The sequence below is a fragment of the Oncorhynchus mykiss genome, chromosome 26 (genome assembly GCF_057628025.1).
Source record: "Oncorhynchus mykiss isolate SJ-2025 chromosome 26, ASM5762802v1, whole genome shotgun sequence".
NCBI classification, from domain to species: domain Eukaryota; kingdom Metazoa; phylum Chordata; class Actinopteri; order Salmoniformes; family Salmonidae; genus Oncorhynchus; species Oncorhynchus mykiss.
Window position 1 is genome coordinate 9398701 of NC_143047.1, and position 22390 is coordinate 9421090.

At 41.1% G+C, this 22390-nt stretch overlaps 4 protein-coding genes across 6 annotated transcripts in view; 2 read left to right on the forward strand and 2 right to left on the reverse strand.

The window, feature by feature from the left end:
* The window catches only part of LOC110506348 (CKLF-like MARVEL transmembrane domain-containing protein 4), a 26363-nt gene extending 20841 nt beyond the window's left edge, over nt 1–5522 (forward strand). Inside the window, exons 3-4 of the mRNA XM_021585905.3 lie at nt 999–1097; nt 2715–5522. Of these exons, the coding sequence (XP_021441580.2) occupies nt 999–1097; nt 2715–2879 (264 nt within the window). The 3' untranslated portion in view covers nt 2880–5522. The remainder of the gene's footprint in view (nt 1–998; nt 1098–2714) is intronic.
* Nucleotides 5521–11619, reverse strand: LOC110506347 (CKLF-like MARVEL transmembrane domain-containing protein 3). Of its 2 annotated transcripts, none has more exons than XM_021585904.3 (5): nt 11102–11619; nt 8674–8829; nt 7747–7842; nt 7156–7273; nt 5521–6416 (listed from the first exon to the last, which is right to left on the reverse strand). In XM_021585904.3, the coding sequence occupies exons 1-5, from the start codon at nt 11219–11221 to the stop codon at nt 6385–6387; spliced, it is 522 nt and encodes a 173-aa protein (XP_021441579.1). In that variant the 5' UTR covers nt 11222–11619; the 3' UTR covers nt 5521–6384. The 2 variants fall into 2 exon arrangements, with proteins under 2 accessions (XP_021441579.1, XP_021441578.1); XM_021585903.3 differs by having other exon boundaries at nt 7156–7236; nt 11102–11542.
* Nucleotides 11620–11637: 18 nt separating this feature from the next.
* Nucleotides 11638–14533, reverse strand: LOC110506349 (chemokine-like factor). The gene is made up of 5 exons (XM_036963491.2): nt 14400–14533; nt 13965–14110; nt 13337–13492; nt 13120–13215; nt 11638–12831 (listed from the first exon to the last, which is right to left on the reverse strand). Exons 2-5 carry the CDS (start codon nt 14070–14072, stop codon nt 12724–12726), a joined length of 468 nt encoding a protein of 155 aa, XP_036819386.1. The 5' UTR covers nt 14073–14110; nt 14400–14533; the 3' UTR covers nt 11638–12723.
* tk2 (thymidine kinase 2) lies at nt 14506–22345 on the forward strand. 2 transcript variants are annotated; one of them, XM_021585902.3, is made up of 10 exons: nt 14506–14774; nt 15900–15970; nt 16092–16166; nt 16306–16359; nt 16442–16531; nt 16699–16772; nt 17338–17426; nt 17520–17599; nt 17722–17802; nt 18595–22345. In XM_021585902.3, exons 2-10 carry the CDS (start codon nt 15911–15913, stop codon nt 18679–18681), a joined length of 690 nt encoding a protein of 229 aa, XP_021441577.2. In that variant the 5' UTR covers nt 14506–14774; nt 15900–15910; the 3' UTR covers nt 18682–22345. The 2 variants fall into 2 exon arrangements, with proteins under 2 accessions (XP_021441577.2, XP_090078102.1); XM_090221976.1 differs by having other exon boundaries at nt 14533–14774; nt 16442–16561.
* The last annotated feature ends 45 nt before the right edge of the window (nt 22346–22390 follow it).

Below are 22390 nucleotides of genomic sequence, written 5' to 3' on the forward strand. Positions count from 1 at the left end.
ACCGTACCAGTCAAAAGTGTGAACACACCTACTCATTCCAGGGTTTTTCTTTATTTTTACTATTTTCTACATTGTAGAATAATAGTGAAGACATCAAAACTATGAAATAACACATATGGAAACATGTAGTAACCAAAAAAGTGTTCAACAAATCAAAATATATTTTATATTTGAGATTCTTCAAAATAGCCACCCTTTGCCTTGATGAGAGCTTTGCACACTATTGGTATTCGCTCAACCAGCTTCATTAGGTAGTTACCTGGAATGCATTCAAATTAATGTGTGCCTTGTTAAAAGTTAATTTGGGGAATTTCTTTCCTTCTTAATGCATTTGAGCCAATCAGTTGTGTTGTGACAAGGCAGGGGTGGTATACAGAAGCCATTTTACACCCCCTGTCCCCTGTTCATAAGAACTGCATCCTGCCCAATAAAAGACCCACGCTCCACCAAGCCTCAGGCCACCCTTCTCATCTCCATCCATCCATCCATCCATCCATCCATCCGTCCGTCTGTCACTCTCTCCCATTAGAGCTGGACACCACAGAGTTACCACTTTCTATCACATCAAAAACATGGCGGGAAAAAATGTGTGTGTCGTTTTAACCGCTAGATGGGTAGCTTTTATTATTGCTTTTATTTGAGTCTACTTGGTAAATATTTTCTTCTTCTTCAACTGCCCTGTTGGTTAAGGGCTTGTAAGTCAGCATTTCACGGTAAAGTCTACACTTGTTGTATTCGGCGCATGCAACCAACAGAGTTTTTGTTTATTCTTGTTATCTGAGGTTCCTTTGAGAAACACTGCTGTTTTTTGTCTTCTTTATGGGTAAAGTTGTTATATCACATGACCCTAAAACATTACTCAACATAGTCTCTGCTCGACATAGCGAGAGAAGCTAATACTAACCCCTGGTATGTATGTACAGTAACTATCCGTCTAAACGTGACCTGTTAATTAATATGCGTGGTCTGTCTGTCTGTCTGTCTGTCTGTCGCCACAGGACCTGGTCAACACTGCAGCCAGCACCGTCTTCTTCTTCCTGGCTTCTGTGGTCCTGGCTGCTCTCAACCACAAGTCCGGTGCCGAGATCGCAGCAGTGGTGGGTTCCCCCTGTCCCGCCCCACTGCATCCTCATCCTGGCCACTCCCCTCGTGACCCCCTGCCTTCTCGGGAGTGACCACCCTGTTTATCAGTCTGTCTCAGGTGTACACCACTGAAACATGGGCTGAGGTCTTTCTCCTTTCACCCCCTCGTCCTCTCTTCCCTTACTCCCCGCTCTCTGTGAAAGAGTTCTTTGATCCGTGATTGTGCCACGCAAAGAACAGTGGCTGGTGTTACATGGCCCACTGGATTTCTGTTGTTTGAAGAGTTGCCTACATGTATCTAAAATATACATCAGGGAGCTTTACTACAAAATGTGATGTTCAGAGGTATGTTCAATAATCAAATCGAACGCAAGACATTTAGCGATTAGCTACAAGCCTCCCTGAAGTTTTTCTGTTGATTTTCTTTTCTTTGTCTGTCCATGTTATACTGCATTTCCTGTTAACTGCTGCCCCCCTGTGGAAGGTAGCCTGAACTGCATTTCACCAAGTCAATATGGCATTTCCTCCCCACCTACGGTATAATAAATCCAAAATAGAATTGCTGCTACATCAAGTTGCTTGACAGTGTGAGAGGTTTGACGATCAGTTGGCCAGGCAGTTATTGGCCAGCCCAGGTGCAAAGTGTTCATGTTCGGGGAAGTGCTGGGAGCTTGATGATGTGTGAGCAGAGCCACAGTGAATGTTCATGGCTCCATTGGCCACCCAGCTGCTGCCACATCCACACTATTTTCTGACTCAGTCCCTCCCTGGAGGTTATGAGCTGATTTCTGATTCCTGTCCTGTCAGCTCTGAGCTGTGACATGGATGTTTACTCTGGAGTTCAGCCCCAATCCCCTGGTTGGAGAGAGAGAGAGAGGTCACTCCTCATTGGTTTCTCTCTCGTTTTGCTCTCTTGTTTCATTCCCTTTTTCGCTCTACCTTTTCTCTTTCTCTTTTGACTATTAACCCTCTTTGTAACCCTCAGCCTAATTTTGATGTCTCTCCCTTTCGTTCCTTGCACCGCTCGCTCCATGATCTCTTGCAGATGATGTGAATTGTCTGGCAAGGCTGACTTGTTTCCTTACACATAAGAAAGCATGCACGCCCTCGCACACACGGCTGGTCCCTTGATTCCTGTGGTTGTGCATGAGGCTGGATCAGCAGAACTGTGTACTACGGGCGCTCGGCCGGTGGCCTGGGGATTTGTGCTGAGTCGTTTATGGTACAGATGTTCTCAGCAGGAAGTTTCTATTAAACATCCTGGGCTTTTTTCAGGCCTGGGAGGGGCCAGTGAAAAGCCCTGGGCTCTCCTGCTGGGGAGGGATGGAGGGAGCCGTGGGAGGTGTGTATTTGTTGAATTCCACTCTTGTCTATTTCTTTAGGGGCGTAGACTGTATAAAGGGCTGCGATTTGGAGAGGGATTAGCACGTTGTGTGTGACTGTTTAATCAGCCAAATGTCTTGCTGTAATTATACAGTAGTCCCTATTTGAGATGTATTTACTACTGGGACTATTAGGAAGGACTGGAGGGAGGTGTCATTTCCTCCTACTTGGAAACCCACATTTATTTTAAGATCATAGTAACAGAAATTCTGTTGTGTTGAATCATGTTTCTGTAACTTCCTGTGCAGGTCTTTGGCTTCCTGGTGACGTGTGTGTACGCTGTGAACACCTTCCTGGCGGTGAAGAGATGGCGTATGGGTGATGGGCGCTCAGTGGCGGTCCAGACCAGTGAGTACATGCGAGCCCGCACTGCCTCCCGGGGAGAGATGGAGTCACGGCCTGACCTGGCCTGATGGAGTTGACATTCTGAGACCAAGACTGACATTTAGGGCTTCTATCTTACCATACCCTCTCTCCGACTACCCCCTAGTGACATAACCAATCACCGTACCCACTCCATGGATGAGCACTGCAGCCTCTTTACTTGTGGGTCTCGCTTGGCGAGAGTCCCCCAAGGCCTGGACCCAGAGCCCTATCCCCCTGAGTGTACCAATACACAGACTGGCTTAGAGATCTACCTCTGTCGACGGTCATCAAGAGCATTGATTTGATATGAATTAAGTGTTTTTCTGGTTTTGAATTCAGCGTGGTTTGACATCTTGCACCAGTGTTTGGTAAATGCTCTTGACTGTGTGACTTGGTATCTATGGCCACCAGCACGTACTGTACAGGGTTTGGTGGTTGTTTTATTTGCAACACTTACAGGTAGCACTGTGTTTAGATATGATTTTTTTTTTTTTTAACACTACAGATCTGACACACAAAGAGAACAACAATTTAATAAATTCAATTGATTAATATTTTTTTTTAACGTGAACTTGAAAAAAAAGGACCAAAAGCTTAGGCCTGTTCGTTACGGCGGATCAACCGGTTATTACGTTTTTATGAACTCCGATACTCCTGAAACACATTCCCAACACAGTTCAGTTCCACAATGCCATTACAGTTCAGTTGTCTCTCTCTCTGTAGAATATGTAAAGTAACCATCCTCAGTGTATCTCACTAATACACAACAACCGAACCACATGGACGTTTGAAGGAAGATTAAAGGTATTTGTTTTTTACTATTTTGTTTTATTGAAGGACTTTTGATTTACAGTTTCTTCAGAGAATATTCACACCCCTTGACTTATTCCACATTTTGTTGTGTTACAGCCTGAATTCAAAATGGATGAAAATAGATTTTGCCTCACCCATCTACACACAATAACCCGTAATGACAAAGCGAAAACACGTTTTGACATTTTTTTTTGTGCTAATTTATTGAAATCCAGGCTGTAACACAACTAAATGTGGAAAAGGTCAAGAGGTGTGACTACTTTTTGAAGGCAATGTAGTTGGTGTGGGTGCTATTTGTAAACGGTTAAAGAGTATGAATGTGACGTGTATAGGCGTTGTACCTATAGTATATCTGGCCTAGTGAGTGACAGACAAATTGCACAGTGGTACGTTACTAACATGCTGGTACGTTTGATAATTGAGCGAAATACTGATAAACGGGTGCTGGTCGAGGTCAGCGTCCATAGCACATCTCAGGTATTGGCTGACTCATCATTTATGTTCTATTGTCTGTTTGAAACTTAAATGTGGCAACATTTGTCAGATGTTGCCGCCTTAATAATTGGGTCCACTGCATACTCATTCACAGAATGGCGCACCAATGTATCTCAGTTGAATGTGTGATCTTATTCATCTTATATAGCATACAGAACCACATATCTTATTTCATAAAACACCCTCGCAGTCAATTTAACTTCCTGGATTTGTTTGTTTTGGTACAGACAAACAGAGCAAGGAACATTGAATTCACATTTATGGAGATGTAGCCTGTTCATATGTGCAAGTTTGTACTGAATGTGTCTCGGATGAAGGAATTTTAGAAATGTTGACATGTGTTCCGGTCTTTGTATTTTTTGTTCTAAATAGTATAGTGTGTTTACATCTACACAACATTGTGATTCCGGGTGTTCTGTATACCACTGACCCCGCTGATGATACTGTATGTATATGTGGATTATGGTAAAGATACCCTCAGAGGAACTGCTCATGGTGGATGCTTTATATGTACTGAAGTGCACCCACTCCTAGTTGTGGGACATCTTACAAATGTTTTAAAAGATGCCATCTTTGTCAAAGTGATCCTATTTTGTGTTCAGAGTTGATGAACCAATATTCTTTGTGAGGACAGTGGGAACAATCTTAAGGCCTAACTACATGAATGACTTTTGTAGGTGAGGGCAGGGACATTGCACATCTCAAATTGCAGATTTAATTTGAATGAATTGACCGTAATCACTGTTGATTATGATTGAAACTGTGTGAAGAATAGACAATCAAATGTGTGTATTTATGTCTCTCTATTCAGGACTCGGTTGATTGTTTTAAGTCGTATATTATGCCTTGACTTCACAGTAGTGGATCCATCTCCTTTATCTAGCAATACATTATGCTCTAACATACAGTAATAGGCCATGTGAGTGCATATGTAATCCTTGCTTTAACTAGTAGTGAAATGACGTGACTATAGTGGAACAATACAAGTTAATGCTTCGTGATGTCCTTAACAATCCAGAGCACTCTGTAAATATAACCTAATATTTTGAGATGGGTGTATTTATCGTACAGTAACGTAACGTCCTTAAAACAACTTTACCGACAGTGCTTCGTGCTGAGGTTATTGCTTGTGTCAAGGTTTTGAACCACTCAACATCTGAAATGGCTTATCATAAAGTGAAGACTTAACTGCTCTTATCTTTTTTAAGGTTTGACCTTGATTTTCTTAAATGCTCTGTCACTGATACAAGTATTTATTGTACTCTAGGAAGCAGTATTAAAATCTGTGTTGTTGTATGGAAAGAACTTTCTGTAGATTTAACAAAACTATAGTTTGTGGTGACAAACTTGTCTCAAAATAAAATGGGTTTGGAAATACTGTTGAACATGTCTTCATTTTTTATTAAACAAATTGAAGCTTACAAATAGCTGAAAATCAACTGATTTCTTTCTTATTTTCTTTACATGACCTGCAAATTGACAAATGTTTGATGTACAAACCTGGTAAGAAAACCCTTCTGAATAGGAAAACATTTTGGTGTACCATTTTCAATAATTGCATGCAGTCCTACCCCATTTGCAGTTTACATTTCAAACACAATCACAAAAGTCTCCCAGTGCTTCTCCGTGATTAAAAGCTTTCGGAATTGGAAGAAAAGAGAAATTCTGCTGACAAATCAAATTCAAACAGGAAGTGGCCATTTAGGAAGTAGCTAAGTGCCATGCACAGTCTTCTCAGCTCAGTGAACATGGATCTATCACAAAAATGATTTTAACGCTAGGATATCACATCAGATACAGCAACATTTTCAATAAAGGACACCAGAAAATGAAAAAGTCAAGCAAAGCAAGTATGATGATCGGACAGACGGTGTAACCAGCCAACCAGCTGCCAATCTTTTCAATTGTGTAAAAATGTAGTGTCATCTGCCTTTGTTCCCCATGCTCCTCTTGGTATTATGGAGGCTGAGCAACTGCAAACCAATAGCCATCACTAAAAATACCACAGTTCATTCACAGCTTCAGAAATGTATTTCAGGGTTTGGGCAATTTTAGAGCATTTGGAAAAGAATCATGTAACTGTAATTGATCATTTTGTATGTGCCAACATTCCAAAGCGCTAAAGACCTGTTTTCACGTCGGTTTAAAATGAAATGTGAATCCTTCGGGATGCCGTTGACGTCTGCAGAATGGATGTCTTCCTGCCAGGCATGGTGGACACATGGTCCCTGGGCTAGAACCTCTTCAGTCCGAGTCAGAGTCTGAGTCATTGTACTCTATAACACAGAAGAAAAAAAAAACTTTTACACTGAGGGTATAAGCAATGCATGTCTTTGTCTGTCTGTGCCTATTCCTTTCAAAGAGGGAAGTGAAGGCCTGTGGTCTCTGCCCTCCTTATGCAATGATCAGGAATTAAAGTTTGAGATGAATATAAAGTCTATATAATCGTGGAAGCCAATCGTGATAGGTAAAAACACATACAACATAGATGATTAAAGAGTTAATATAAATGTTATTAACATAGTAACAACTAGGTTGTGATCAGATACAGTTTCATGGCAAATGAGAAATCATAATTCAGATGTTACCATGTTTTGTTTATTGAATAGATTAGCTACTCGGCATGGTCAGAACGAAGCACAATCTGCAAAGATTATCACAGACGATGTGCTGACTCCCCAAACACACTCCATGAGTATTCACTCCCACTGACCTATGGGACCCTTGGCTGAGTGAACTTGAGCCATGTCGTCCACAATGTGGCTTATGATTTCTATCAGCAAACTGCAAGTTTATTTGTTTTCCTAAACTACCCAAACAAATTTTATTAGAACTGACAGAAACAAAAACCCTGAATGGAGGCACTAAGTTCTCATTTCTATATTTCCTGTAGCCATTTTGTGGGAAGAACAGGGAAGGACTGAATGTTTCTGAGGAGTATACAGTATGCAGCATTGGAGACATGTAGATTTACATCAGACTATATACTAGACGTTATTTGAAAGAACGCTTTACCTGAGGTTCTTGGTGGCTCGTCACCTGAGTCCCCTCCTTGTTTGAGGAAATTAGCCAGGTCATTAAAGATGAAGTAAAAATCTAGAGCAAAAACAATGGTGGCAATGAACCCAAACACCTGGAGGGAGTGGAAAGAAAAGAAAACCTTTGATATCAACATGAAACAGCTATTAAATCCAGAAGGGGGTGAATTGTCTGACAGAAGCTAGCTGTAACATGATATCCAGACACAATGAAGTAATGCAGCGGAGTAACCAGACACGACTTCTGAGTTCAACCTTAACTTCAGAGTTCAATGTGTATGCTGTACATCAGGGGTGTCAAAGTCATTCCATGGGAAGCCTAGTGTTTACAGGTTTTTGTTTTTTTGCCTTTCAATTAAGACCTCGACAACCAGGTGTGGGGAGTTCCTTACTAATTAGTGACCTAAATTCAACAATCAAGGACAAGGGAGGAGCGAAAACCCACAAACACTCAGCCCTCGGTGGAATGAGTTTGACGCCTGTGCTGTAAATGCTGAGGAGATACAACTCCGATCGTGGCATAGGCTTGATGAGAGATGTGTGGATAGTGTCAAAGAGCTTTTCTTACCCCTGCTGCTTTAGAGGCCCCGTCTGTGAACTTGGAAACTGATATTATGGAGATGATAAAAAAGATAATGGACGCACTGACACAGCGCAGAAAATCCTAAAAGAGAGATAATACAAATGAAAATGTAGTTTTCACATTTGTTTTAAAATTGGCTATCATCCCTACTGTACCCAAGTGGACCATACATATACTGAGTGTACAAAACATTATGAACACCTGCTCTTTCCATGACAGACTGACCAGGTGAAAGCTATGAGCCCTTATTGATGTCACTCATTAAATCCACTTCAATCCCTTCAATCAGTCCACTCTGGCTCCCGAGTGGCGCAGCGGTCTAAGGCACTGCATCCCAGTGTAAGAGGGGTCACTACAGTCCCTGGTTTGAATCCAGGCTGTATCACATCCAGCCGTGATTGGGAGTCCCATAAGGCGGCACACAATTCGTCCAGGTTTGGTCGGGGTAGATGTCATTGTAAATAAGAATTTGTTCTTAACTGACTTGCTAGTTAGTTAAATTAAGGTTAAAAAAATGTAAATGAAGGGGAGGAGACAGGTATATAAAAATAAAAAAAATAAGCCTTGAAACAATTGAGACATGGATTGCGTATCTGTGTCATTCAGAGGGTGAATGGGTAAGACAAGATGTAAGTGCCTTTGAATTGTGGTAGGTGGTAGAAATGTTTTTTTCACGCTCAACAGTTTCCTGCTTGTGTCAAGAATGGTCCACCACCCAAAGGACATCCAGCCAACATGGTCACAACTGTGGGAAGCGTCGGAGTCAACATGGGCCAGCAACCCCTGTGGAATGGTTTCGACACCTTGTAGAGTCCACGCCCCAACGATTTGAGGCTGTTCTGAGGGAAAAGTGGGTGCAAATCAATATTAGTAAGGTGTTCTTAATGTCTCGTACACTCAGTGTATACTCACCATGAGGGGGAAGTGGAATCCCTTAAATCGCTCATTGAATTTGGTGGAATAGGCAAAAAGGAGGAAGAGGGCAGCCAGGAACTCAATGAGGGGTGCTGTGACAAAGGCTGCTGCCGTGGATGCCACAAAACAGATGAACGCGATGAGGGACAGAGCCTGACAGAGAAGACAGAGGGAGGGAGAGATAGAGACAGTGACTAATAGAGTACTAAAGTTACTTTGGTCCAAAATCTCCCTTTCAAGAAATGTTGCAGTGACCCGAAGCATTTACATTTCCTGTCTCAAGCTGTAAGGAGATGCAGCTGTTGAATGACAAATAACACACACAGGCCTACACAGACACTCACAGACACACTATAAGCCTATACTGTACGTGAGTTCAAACGTTTTTTGCTTGTTTATACACAAATGTATTAACGCGACTGTTCACTTAAGCTAATCATGAAACATGTTTGTCTGGTTGATCACAAATCCTGAAAGATGCAACTGTCTTTGTGATTTCAAAGACGCCCGTAAGTCTTTAATATCAGCATCCAGTCTCTCCACGAATCACAAGTTTATGTTTTCTTTGTAAACGCATTTCTGGTGATAGTGCTTGTGATTTCCTACATCCCCTTGTCCTGAGTTTCCTCCGGGCCAACATCATTGGACGAGACAAGCCCAGGCACTGTTATCTCCACAGAGCCATCTTGTATTTGTTACACTGGGCCATCAAAACCATAGACAAGGCTCACCTTGGGGTGGGAACTCCCCGAAATGCAACACAGACTGCTACTGCTGCTTTCATAATAGATACAACCCTGAGCACACTGTTCATCTATCTTACACTTAGAATGGGTTTCATCGTTGAATAACGTTGAATATCTTCGTAACGCACAGCAGAACTGCTTATCAGACATTTTGTCTGACCTCGACATGGCTAACGTTTCTCATCTCAGACACCCACTGCTATGTTTCTGCATGGTAAAGCAACAAGGTAAATTCTCTAGGAATCTTGGTATCTAAAACTGGCTTCTGAGAATTCTGGCACAACACATTTCTTGTCAATTGGATGCTACGAGCGACCAACTAAACGACTTAAGCAGCATTATTGTCATTCCAGCTATTAACGATCATGAAAAACTCTATGCATATATGTTTTCCAGCTGTCTTGAGCCACTACTAAAAACCAGGATATTTCATTGTGAGTTTTTTAAAGTCATAGTAGCACCCTTGTGGCTTCTAGCAATAACAAGGGAGAGGATCATATTCTAAGTGTGTGTAAAGAGGCTGCATTGTTCTTGGAGACTGATTCCGTTACCTTATAGGGCCAGTCAGCCAGAGCCCTCTAATAAAGCCCTCTATCCTATACAGTATATATTTTGGGCTACATGCCCTCCAGCAGAGTCAGTTAATTAGAGACTGAGAGGGTTGAACATTGTTTCATGCAGCACATCCAGGAACTGAATCTCACATGACATACATGGGAGAGTCCATGATAATAACATATGTGTTCAATCGGTTCAAATCCTTGGTGATGACCCCTTTCACAGTGAAGATGTCTAAGCAGAAACACTCTCGTTTCACTTCCTGATATCTGCGGTTTGAAATAATCAATACTCATTGAAGAATTAATGGAGTTCATTTGTTTGCAACGATTTGTAATTTTTTAGCAAACTATCTCTTTTAAAATGTATTTTTTACCATTTTGGTTTAATTGCATGTGCAAACGTGTCCCCACAACAGGCTACTTTGCTACAGGCACATCATGTCAAAACCTATTAGTAGTTATCCAGTAATACAAAGCAGAACCCCCGACAGTAGACTGACCACATGAAGTATAGAACACATTACAGCTGTATGTAAGGTCTATTGCTTACTTGTGTAAACATGAATAGGCCTACACTAGGCTACATGAATATGAATGATAGTTTACAGGCTACATGCCTCCAAAATGATCCATATGCATTATGTCTTTCGTTTAACTGGTATAAATCAAAATTCTCACCTGAATGAAAATGTAGTCAGTCGTAAACTTAAAACCTTCTTCCAAAGTAAAAAAAATATTTGGCGAACTAATTCATAAATACTTTTTTTTAGCGCCTTTGACGAAAACAAAACGCTCCCTTGCCTAAATGAGAACCGTGTGATGGACACATTGACCTCAATAGAAATGGGCAGAATTCAATGGATGTGCTTTCCATATAGTTTAACTTAAACAGCTGTTTGAAGAATTGGTTAGGATCGGATAAATTAATCCCAACAAAAAACTACTTTTGAGCGTTCAAAAGCGTTACACTGAATAGCACAAACCCGTTAAATCGAGTGCACCCCGCCCCCGCCAACTAAACTTCTACGCATCTGTTTGTCTTGGCAGCGTTGAAGAAAAGTATTCGGAAGAAACAATGGAAATAAAGACACTAATATATTATTTGAAATGCTACGTTACCACTTCTGCAATAAGAAGTTGTCCTTTCCGTGAAGATGCGAATTCTTTTGCGATTGGGAGAATCGTTTGAAGGACACTTTGGCGCGGTCCAGTCGTACCGGGAGCTTCGATGTCCCCCATTTCAAAGATAACGTTTGACTTGAGTAATGGTTACAGATCCAGCGGGCTGGAAGAGTTGAGAGTGGAAAATGCAAAGCCCCGAAAAAAGAGTGTTGCTTGTTGAAGTGGAAACGGAAATAATGACAGTGCGAAAACGTAGTTCACAAAGGCGCAACATCTGCATTCCAGAAGAGATGTTAGTTGACTGGGCTAAGTGCATGCGTCAAAACTAAAATACTGTAATGTATTTGTTAAAATTGTTGTGATGTATCCCTCGAGTTTTATAAATAATCTGTTTTAACTTTATAGGGCTATGGTCCAACTTTATGGGAACGTCATAAACAACTCAAAATGCAATAGAAACATTACTTAAGAATAAAGTAGAAATAGACTCGGCCTACATGTAATCTGACATTGTTTAAAAAATGATACAGGCCTAGGTTTAAAAGGCGTATTTATTTTTTATACATGATAATTGTGTTATTGCATTGATTAGGCTATACACACAAATGGGCAATCTACAGTTGATACATCAATTTTTGGATTTAGAAATTAATGATATATGTACTCATATAAATGCCTCATGAGCTTAGTTCTACTGCCATACCCCATCAGAACACAAAATATAAGCTTGTTTTACTCCAATAATTGTAAACAAATTAAGTGTAAACAAACACTATATAGCCTCGAAACATGGTTAAAACTACAATGTTGATATCATTGATGGTCAGTCCCTAACTCTATCTATGAATTTGAGAGTGGTTACATTTATCCAGCCCCATATCCTTCAGGTTTTTACCAAAATGGGCCAGGGCCAAGCTTTGTTATTGTTTCAACTGCTGATTGCCCCTTTAAACCTACACATACACTACCTTTCAGAAGTTTGGGGTCACATAGAAATGTCCTTGTTTTTGAAAGAAAAGCACATGTTTTGTTTATTAAAATAACAAAATTGATCAGAAATACAGTGTAGACATTGTTAATGTTGTAAATGACTATTGTAGCTGGAAACGGCTGATTTTTAATGGAATATCTACATAGACGTACAGGGGCCCATTATCAGCAACCATCACTCCTGTGTTCCAATGGCATGTTGTGTTAGTTTATAATTTTAAAAGGCTAATTGATCATTAGAAAACACTTTTGCAATTATGCTAGTAGCTGAAAACTGTTGTTTGATTAAAGAAGCAATAAAACTGGCCTTCTTTAGACTAGTTGAGTATCTGGAGCATCAGCATTTGTGGGTTCGATTACAGGCTCAAAATGGCCAGAAACAAATAACTTTCTTCTGAAACTCGTCAGTCTATTCTTGTTCTGAGAAATGAAGCCTATTCCATGCGAGAAATTGCCAAGAAACTGAAGATGCGTACTACTCCCTTCACAGAACAGTGCAAACTGGCTCTAACCAAAGTAGAAAGAGGAGTGGGAGGCCCCGGTGCACAAAATTAAGATGGGCGAAAGAACACAGACACTGGACAGAGGAACTCTGAGAGTGAGCATCTGAAGAGACAATTGTGGTGTCTTCACTTCACAGTGCCAGTTGCTGCTGTTCTTGGTTGATTGAATGTGACCCTCTTGAAAAGCATGCAACCATCCACACACCACAGGCCTGTTGCTATGAAACCCACTATCTGGATAGGGAAAGTATACAAGACTCAGTGTTAATATCAGATATAGGCTACAAGATAGAATTATAGCTGACATTTCTTTGTAATAGTTCATTCATTAGTTGTACTGGGTGCCAAATGTGGGATTACAGTATATATTCACATTAGTGGAAATGTTCATAAGGATTGTATTTCCTCCGGGCAGTTCATTATTGACAGGATGGTGTGTAAGATGAGGCTTCACCCAGAAACCCAGTTCTACAAGGTCCCCAAATAGAAGGTCAACAAGGAATACATTTGTTTTTATCTCACCCCTCCACCCAGGGTCCCTGTAACTGTGTAAGTGGACACTGCTATCAGACTCAGGATAAGAATGAAGACTGCTGCAAACAGTGAGTTGAACAAATCCTGAAGAAGAAAAGACAATGGAAGTTACTCAGAAAGCTTGACTGCCTGACATTTTCACAGCAGTTAATCAATGTGAAAGACCTACAGTAAACACTGTACTGCAATTGAATAGGTTCCTTACAACGAGAGGCCAGAAGAACAGAGTCAGCTTCTTGTTCAACTTCAGTGTGTACAGCAGAAGCAGGGAGAATGTGATCACAAACTCCATGCATGTAGCTGCAATGTATTTGGGCCTGGATGCTACAGCAAAACACACAAATGCTACAAACATAGTCCCCTGAAACAGAGAGCATTGGCAAATAGGAAATTATAGGAAATGCTAATTGATTGTTTCCATTCAAAGATATTTAAGGATAGTCTAATCCTACAAATTGAAATGGTTGTTTCACACCAAAAGCTGTGAAAATTAGGGTCGTTTTTATTGATTAAAATGTAATGTCCACTAGAGGGCATGCAGTATCTTGTTTACCGTCATCATCAACTGCAGGGTTTAACGTTTGTACAGTTCACAGGAACTACAACTCTGACATTCACTTCTAGTTCTGCTTTGTCATAGACAACATATTTAGGAAATAATGTAAATCAACATAATCTCTCTGTAAGAGTAAGCTATTGTAATATCCTGTAACAATACTGTGTAATATATTCTTGCTGTTTTTATCAAATGTACACCAGATATATGGCTTTATCTGTGGTGATAAGTCTTTCCAAAACCCAATGGTTTAACAAAGTATGAAAAAATGTCTCACCATCTCTGCTAATTTAAGGACACCCCTCAAGGATCTGAGAAAAGCAGTATCAACCTCCATGGGTAATGAAGGGATGTTACTGGTTGTTTTGGAACAGTCGCCTGTCATGTTACGTTTCAAAAGAACCAGCTCAGAGTCTGTGTTTCCTGAAGAAGCAATTTCCTTTCAGTTGCAGGAAATTACAGTCCGTTGCAGTCACTTCTAAACATACTAAGCCGTATCATACTGCTTGCATGCCACTAAACAAACTAATCATGATCTGAAAATGTCAATCAATCTGTATAGAATATTACAATCAGAAAATATTTGATTGACTTTCTCATGTAGGCCTACAGACATAGAGGCGTAAAAACATTATGAGCAGCCCTATATATGTTAATGATCCTCATCATTGCTGTACTGATAGTCTGGCATAAATCACGGTAGCAGTGTTACCTATACACGAGTCCCTTTGCCCTCAATGGTGATGGCAGTTGGTGGAGGGAATGCAGGTCTCAGAACAAATAAAGCGCTCCAACCAATAGAAAAAAACTACATATCCATATCATGAACCAGGAAGAGGTTATTTGACACACGGAACTGGAGTGCCAGTTCACGGTCGAGCGCTGTGTGTGTGATTCAGATAATTATGCGAGATTTCCTTTACATCTATTTGTATTAACAATTTGTGGAGATCTGCTACACGACTATATTCCCACACTGCTGTGAGGTCAGCGCGATTAGTGGCTATTCCCTGCAAAATATTTGGTGATGCGCGCGGCGAGCTCTGCCAGACGAGAGGCCATAGTAACAACACACAGCTCGTCTCAAGTAAGTGCCCTTGCGCAAGGTTTATTTATTCGCTGGTCTGAAACATTGTTTCGGTACAGAGTGATACAATGAAACACCCTGTAGACTAATGTTACAATGTCATGTTACAAATGATGTAAGTTACAATGTTGCGTCAGAACAACAGAACATATTAACAACATAGGCCGGCTCATACTGTTACATTTTGAATTGCCAAGTTTACAATACAATGTGACAGAAAATGTTTAGAAACAATACACTTGTACATTGAGCTCACTTTAGCTACCACCAATACATTCTGTAAAGAATTTAAATTTGATGCAAATGTAGTAGTAGTACTAGTACTTCCGGCGCCGACAGAGATGGCCGCCTCGCTTCGCGTTCCTAGGATCAGACTGTTAAACAGCCACCACTAACATTGAGTGGCTGCTGCCAACACACTGACTCAACTCCAGCCACTTTAATAATGGGAATTGATGGGAAATGATGTAAAATATATCACTAGCCACTTTAAACAATGCTACCTAATATAATGTTTACATACCCTACATTATTCATCTCATATGTATATGTATATACTGTGCTCTATATCATCTACTGCATCTTTATGTAATACATGTATCACTAGCCACTTTAACTATGCCACTTTGTTTACATACTCATCTCATATGTATATACTGCACACAATACCATCTACTGTATCTTGCCTATGCCGCTCTGTACCATCACTCATTCATATATCTTCATGTACATATTCTTTATCCCCTTACACTTGTGTCTATAAGGTAGTAGTTTTGGAATTGTTAGCTAGATTACTTGTTGATTATTACTGCATTGTCGGAACTAGAAGCACAAGCATTTCGCTACACTCGCATTAACACCTGCTAACCATGTGTATGTGACAAATAAAATTTGATTTGATTTGAAATGTAAAATGAATGCTAACTAGACATGGCCATTCCTGTCAGACTCATCCATGAGCACTGCTATTATCTACCACTACTCTCAGTGAGGCTACTTGCTCATCAATTTGCTCTATCCAAACCAGGGCAGAAAGCTATCGCCCTGCATACATCACCCATATTAACACCCTTCTCTGTTTGGCTTGACCATAGGTACTGACTTAACCTGGCTTCTTGGTTTCAGCTTATCTCACAATGCAGTCTTACTCCTCCCAAGGAAAGCTGGTGCGGAATGGGGAGAAGAATAAGTTAGTGGTATGTACTGGTACACTGTAATTTTAAATCCTTCAAAATCTTTTGAATTGATACTAAGACATTTGAAGCCTATATACCTGAGGGAGAAGTCAACACAATGTATCTTGTTATTTTTCTTTAGATCTGTATAGAGGGGAATATTGCTAGTGGGAAGACAACATGCCTGGAGTATTTCAGCAAAACCAGTAACATTGAGGTAAAAAAAAACACACAAAAAACATGCAACACGCTTGTTCAACATTTTGCATTCCTTCATTTTCCTTTTGTCCCTTGTGCTGCACTGTGTGTAAAACAAAAGGTCAAATGAAATCACAATTTTAGTTTTGAATTCTCAGGTGCTGACTGAGCCAGTTTCCAAATGGAGGAATGTTCGAGGACACAACCCCCTGGTACGTGACCATTCTATAGAAGATGGTTCATTTTGATAATGACATATTGTATGCTGATGTTAGATCTACTCCCATCCTGCAGGGGTTAATGTACCAGGACCCTACTCGATGGGGCATCACTCTACAGACCTATATCCAGCTAACCATGCTGGACCAACACCTCTCAACAATAGTAGGCACTCTAAAACATTGCACAGAACAGGTTGCACTGATCTCCTACTGTTTCACTACTGTTGCATGTTTTTTATCAATAGTACAGATTTCTCTTTCGCCAAGTACGACGACTTTGATTTTACATTGCATAATTAACATGGTCTGTTTTGTGTTTGTTGATTCTAGTCCGCCCCAATGAGAATGATGGAAAGGTCCATCTACAGTGCCAAGTACATCTTTGTGGAAAATCTTTACAGAAGGTAATGCACATGGTATATTTCACACCAGCTTATAGCTGGTTTTCATTTGTGCCCAATCTAGTTCATTCATGCCAGTAGCATACCACCCTGCATACCACTGCTGGCTTGCTTCTGAAGCTAAGCAAGGTTAGTCCTGGATGGGAGACCAGATGCTGCTGGAAGTGGTGTTGGAGGGCCAGTAGGAGGCACTCTTTCCTCTGGTCTAAAAAAATATCCCAATGCCCCAGGGCAGTGATTGCCCTGTGTAGGGTGCCGTCTTTCGGATGGGACGTTAAACGGGTGTCCTGACTCTCTGAGGTCATTAAAGATCCCATGGTACTTATCGTAAGAGTAGGGGTGTTAACCCCGGTGTCCTGGCTAAATTCCCATCTGGCCCTCAAACCATCACAGTCACCTAATAATCCCCAGTTTACAATTGGCTCATTCATCCCCCTCCTCTCCCCTGTAACTATTCCCCAGGTCGTTGCTGCAAATGAATGTGTTCTCAGTCAACTTACCTGGTAAAATAATGGATAAATAAAATAAAATACATTTGATGTACTTCACAATATTTTGCTCTCTGCAGTGGGAAGATGCCCGAGGTGGACTTTGCTGTTCTTAGTGAGTGGTTTGAGTGGATCACTCAGAACATTGCCATTCCGGTGGATCTTATCGGTAAGCTGTGCAGAAACACAAGCTTTCTACTTTATTCTGATGATGTTGGGTCCTTGGTAGAATCTTGTTCATTTAGTTCCTCCTCTGTTTCAGTTTATCTCCAGTCGTCTCCACAGACCTGCCATGAGAGGCTAAAAGAGAGATGCAGGGAGGAGGAGAAGATCATTCCTTTGGTGAGGGTAGAAGAATGACAAACTCTCAGTGCTGTTCTTGGTCTAAATTCAGAGGAGTTTTAAGACTCGTCTCTTGCCCTACTCTCTCATCCTACTATCTTTCTTGCTTTTTCTTTTAAAAGGAATATTTAGAGTCAATCCATCAGCTGTATGAAGACTGGCTGATAAAGAAAACATCCTTCAATGTTCCTGCTCCAGTCCTTGTGAGTGATCAATCTATTTCAGGCGTGCGTTTTGGAGGACAATGGTCAATTAATGAGGAACATTGTTTATACGTTCTAGTGTCTCCTGTGATAAGCGCCAGAGTATTGGTCATCTATGTCAAGGAGTCCTTGTTTTTCCATTGTTGGGAAATAGTCCATTGTTCAATAGAAAGGCAGGCATGCAGGTAAGTGATTGTTAAACACAGCTCTGTTTTTGTATCAAGTTACTATAATCTGTAAAGGCAGTTTCACAGTATTTAATGATATATATACACTGAGGATACAAAACCGGATGAAAGTTATGATCTCTTATTGATATCACTTGGTAAATCCACTTCAATCAGTGTATATGAAGGGGAGGAGATACGTTAACGAATGAGTTTTAAGCCTTGAGAATTGTGAGATCGATTGTGTATGTGTGCCATTTAGAGGGTGAATGGGCAGGACAACACATTGAAGTGCCTTTGAACGGGGTATGGGAGTAGGTGCAAGGTGCACCGGTTTGTGTCAAGAACTGCAATGATGCCGTTTTTTTCACGCTCAACAGTTTCCCGTGTGTATCAAGAATGGTCCACCACCCAAAGGACATCCAGCCAACTTGACACTATTGTGGGAGGCATTGGAGTCAACATGGGCAAGCATCCATGTGGAATGCCTTCAACACTTTGAAGACTCCATGCTCTGACGAATTGAGTCGGTTCTGAGAGCAATGGGGGAGGGGTGCAACTCAATTTTAGGAAAGTGTTCATAATGTTTGGTATACTCAGTGTATTTGTATTTCTATATTTTCAGGTAATTTCGGCAGACGATGACCTGCAGAAGATGATCCTCCAGTATGAGGAGAACAGAGAGAAGATTTTATCAGGGAGCAATGTGTGACTGAAGTACAGTGCCTTCGAAAATGATTCAGACCCCTAGACTTTTTCAATATTTTGTTAGGTTACAGCCTTATTCTAAAATTGATTAAATTGTTTTTTCCCCCTCATCAATCGACTCACAATACCCCATAATGACAAAGCAAAAACAGGTTTTTAGTAATGTTTGCTAATTCAACTTTGTTGAAGCACCGTTGGCAGCGATTACAGCCTTGAGTCTTCTTGGGTATGACGCTACAAGCTTGCCACACCTGTATTTGGGGAGTTCCTCCCATTCTTCTCTGCAGATCCTCTCAAGCTCTGTCATGTTGGATGGGGAGTGTTGCTGCACAGCTGTTGTCAGGTCTTCAGATATGTTTGATCGGGTTCTAATCTGGGCTCTGGCTGGGCCACTAAAGGACATTCAGAGACTTGTCCCCGAAGCCACTCCTGCGCTGTCTTGGCTGTGTGCTTAGGGCCGTTGTCCTGTTGGAAGGTGAACCTTCACTCCGGTCTGAGTTCCTGAGCGCTCTGAAGCAGGTTTTCATCAAGGATCTCTCTGTACTTTGCTCCATTCATCTTTCCCTCGATCCTGACTAGTCTCCCAATCCCTGATGCTAAAGAAATATCCCCACAGCATAATACTGCCAACACCATGCTTCACCGTAGGGATGGTGCCAGGTTTCCTCCAGACGTGACGCTTGGCATTCAGGCCAAAGAGTTCAATATTGGTTTCATCAGACCAGAGAATCTTGTTTATCATGGTCTGAGAGTCTTTAGGTGCTTTTTGGCAAACTCCAAGTGGGGTGTCATGTGCTTTTTACTGAGGAGTGGGTTCTGTCTTTTCACTCTACCATAAAGGCCTGATTGGTGGAGCGCTGCAGAGATGGCAGAACCTTCCAGAAGGACAACCATCTCCACAGAAGGACTCTAGAGCTCTGTCAGAGCAACGATCGGGTTCTTGGTCACCACCCAGACCAAGACCCTTCTCCCCCGATTGCTCAGTTTGGTCGGGCGGCCAGCTCTAGGAAGAGTCTTTGTGGTTCCAAACTTCTTCCAATTAAGAATGATGTAGGCCACTGTGTTCTTGGGGACCTTCAATGCTGCAGAAATGTTTTGGTACCCTTCCCCAGTTCTGTGCCTCGACACAATCCTGTCTCGGAGCTCTACGGACAATTCCAACTGTCAACCGTGGGACCTTACAGTGCCTTGCAAAAGTATTCAACCCCCCCTGGCGTTTTTACAATTTTGTTGCATTACAACATGTAATTTAAATTCATTTTTATTTGGATTTCATGTAAAATAGTCCAAATTGGTGAAGTGAAATGAAAAAAATAACATAAAAAAAAAATAAAAAAAAAAAAAAAAAAATTTTTTGCTATGAAGCCCCTAAATAAGATCTGATGCAATCAATTACCTTCAGAAGTCACATAATTAGTTAGATTGCACACAGGTGGACTGTATTTAAGTGTCACATGGTCTATATATATATATATATATATATATCTGTTCTGAAAGGGTCCCAGAGTCTGTAACACCACTCAGCAAGGGGCACCACCAAGCATGTGGCACAATGAGAATAAGAGCACCTCTTCCCAGCTGCCCACTGTACTGAGGATAGGAAGCACTGTCACCACCCATAAATCTACAATAATCGATAATTTCAATAAGCATTTTTCCATGGCTGGCCTTGCTTTCCACCTACCCCGGCCAACACCTCAGCACCCCATGCAGCAACTGGTTCACCAACTACTTCTCAGACAGAGCTCAGTGTGTCAAATCGGAGGGCCTCTTTTCCGGACCTCTGGCAGCTCTATCGGGGTGCCACAGGGCTCAGTTCTCTGGATGACTCTTTCCTCTGTGTATATATATCAATGATGTCGCTCTTGCTGCTGGTGATTCTCTGATCCACCTCTACGCAGACGACACCATTCTGTATACATCTGGACCTTTGGACACTGTGCTAACAAACCTCCAAACGAGCTTCAACGCCATACAACACTCCTTCCGTGGCCTCCAACTGCTTTTAAATGCTAGTAAAATGAAGTGCATGCTCTTCAACCGATTGCTGCCCGCACCCTCCCACCTGACTAGCATCACTACTCTGAACGGTTCTGACCTAGAATATGTGGACAATTACAAAATTTCGCAACAAAACCTCTTTCACTCATGCCGCCAAACATACCCTCGTAAAACTGACTATCCTGCCGATCCTTGACAACGGCGATGTCATTTACAAGATAGCCTCCAACACTCTACTCAGCAAACTGGATGTAGTCTATCGCAGTGCCATCCGTTTTGTCACCAAAGGCCCATATACTACCCACCACTGCCGACCTCTATGCTCTCGTTGGCTGGCCCTCACTATATATCCGTCGCCAAACTCAATGGCTCCAGGTCATCTATAAGTCTTTGCTAGGTAAAGGGGGCCTTATCTCAGCTCACTGGTCACCATAGCAACACCCACCCATAGCACACGCTCCAGCAGATTTATTGCACTGGTCATATTGAATAGTTATGCACGCTCAAGTTTTCAGTTTTTTTTGTGTTATTTGTTTGTTTCACAATAAAAAATATTTTGCATCTTCAAAGTGGTAGGCATGTTGTGTAAATCAAATGATACAAACCCCCTAAAAATATATTTTAATTCCAGGTTGTAAGGCAACAAAATAGGAAAAATGCCAAGGGGGGTGAATACTTTCGCAAGCCACTATATATAGACAGGTGTGGGCCTTTCCAAATCATGTCCAATCAATTGAAATTACCACTGTTGGACTCCAATCTAGTTATAGAAACATTGTAAGTATGATCAATGGAAACGGATGCACTTGAGCTCAATTTCGAGTCTCATAGCAAAGTGTCTGAATACTTATGTAAATAAGGTATTTCTGTCTTTTATTTTTTATAAATTTGCAAACATTTCTTAACCAGTTTTTTCGCTTTGTTATTCTGGGGTATTGTGTGTGGAATTCCTGAGGATTGTAATTTATTTAATACATTTTAGAAAAAGGCTGTAACGTAACAAAATGTGGAAAAAGTCCAAGGGGTCTGAATACTTTCCGAAGGCACTGTATATATGCTGCACCAACAATGGCAGTAAATATGTTTGTTGTCTGTAAGCAGGTAATTATAATCCAAGAGAGAACACCAGAATGAGTTTGTGGAGTTTCTGTTATCTTACACACTGTCTTAGAACAACTCTCTGACCGGTACATTTTCAGACCGCAAGTATTCCATACTGTATATTTACTGCTACAAGTCGCATTCCAACATATGTTACATAAGCACTTGCTCGTTTTTGTTTGTTTCACTGACCATGATGGATTATCTCTATACGGGAACATGGTACACTGTTGGTTTCTTAACGTTGGTCACGTGGTGTCAGCCCTAAAATAATACCTCCATTTTACAACTGCTGGGACATAGCAGTATCACCTCTGTAATACAAAGCATATATTTTAGGGGGCTGCTGACTAACATACTGTATATTTACTGCTACAAGTCGCTTTCCAACATGTGCTGAGATGTGTTTTGCTCTTATTTTATTTACTGCTAATATATAGAGGAACATGTTGTCAGGCTGGAATTGTACTTAGTTGTGAACAGGACCAGCAGTTATTGTGCTAAAGATTGTACTCTTTTGCTGAGATCGTTTTAATAAATACCTAAAAAGGGATTTTGTATAATAACATATGTTAATGTATGCTCTATTGCCGATTTGAAAGTTAGTGTAA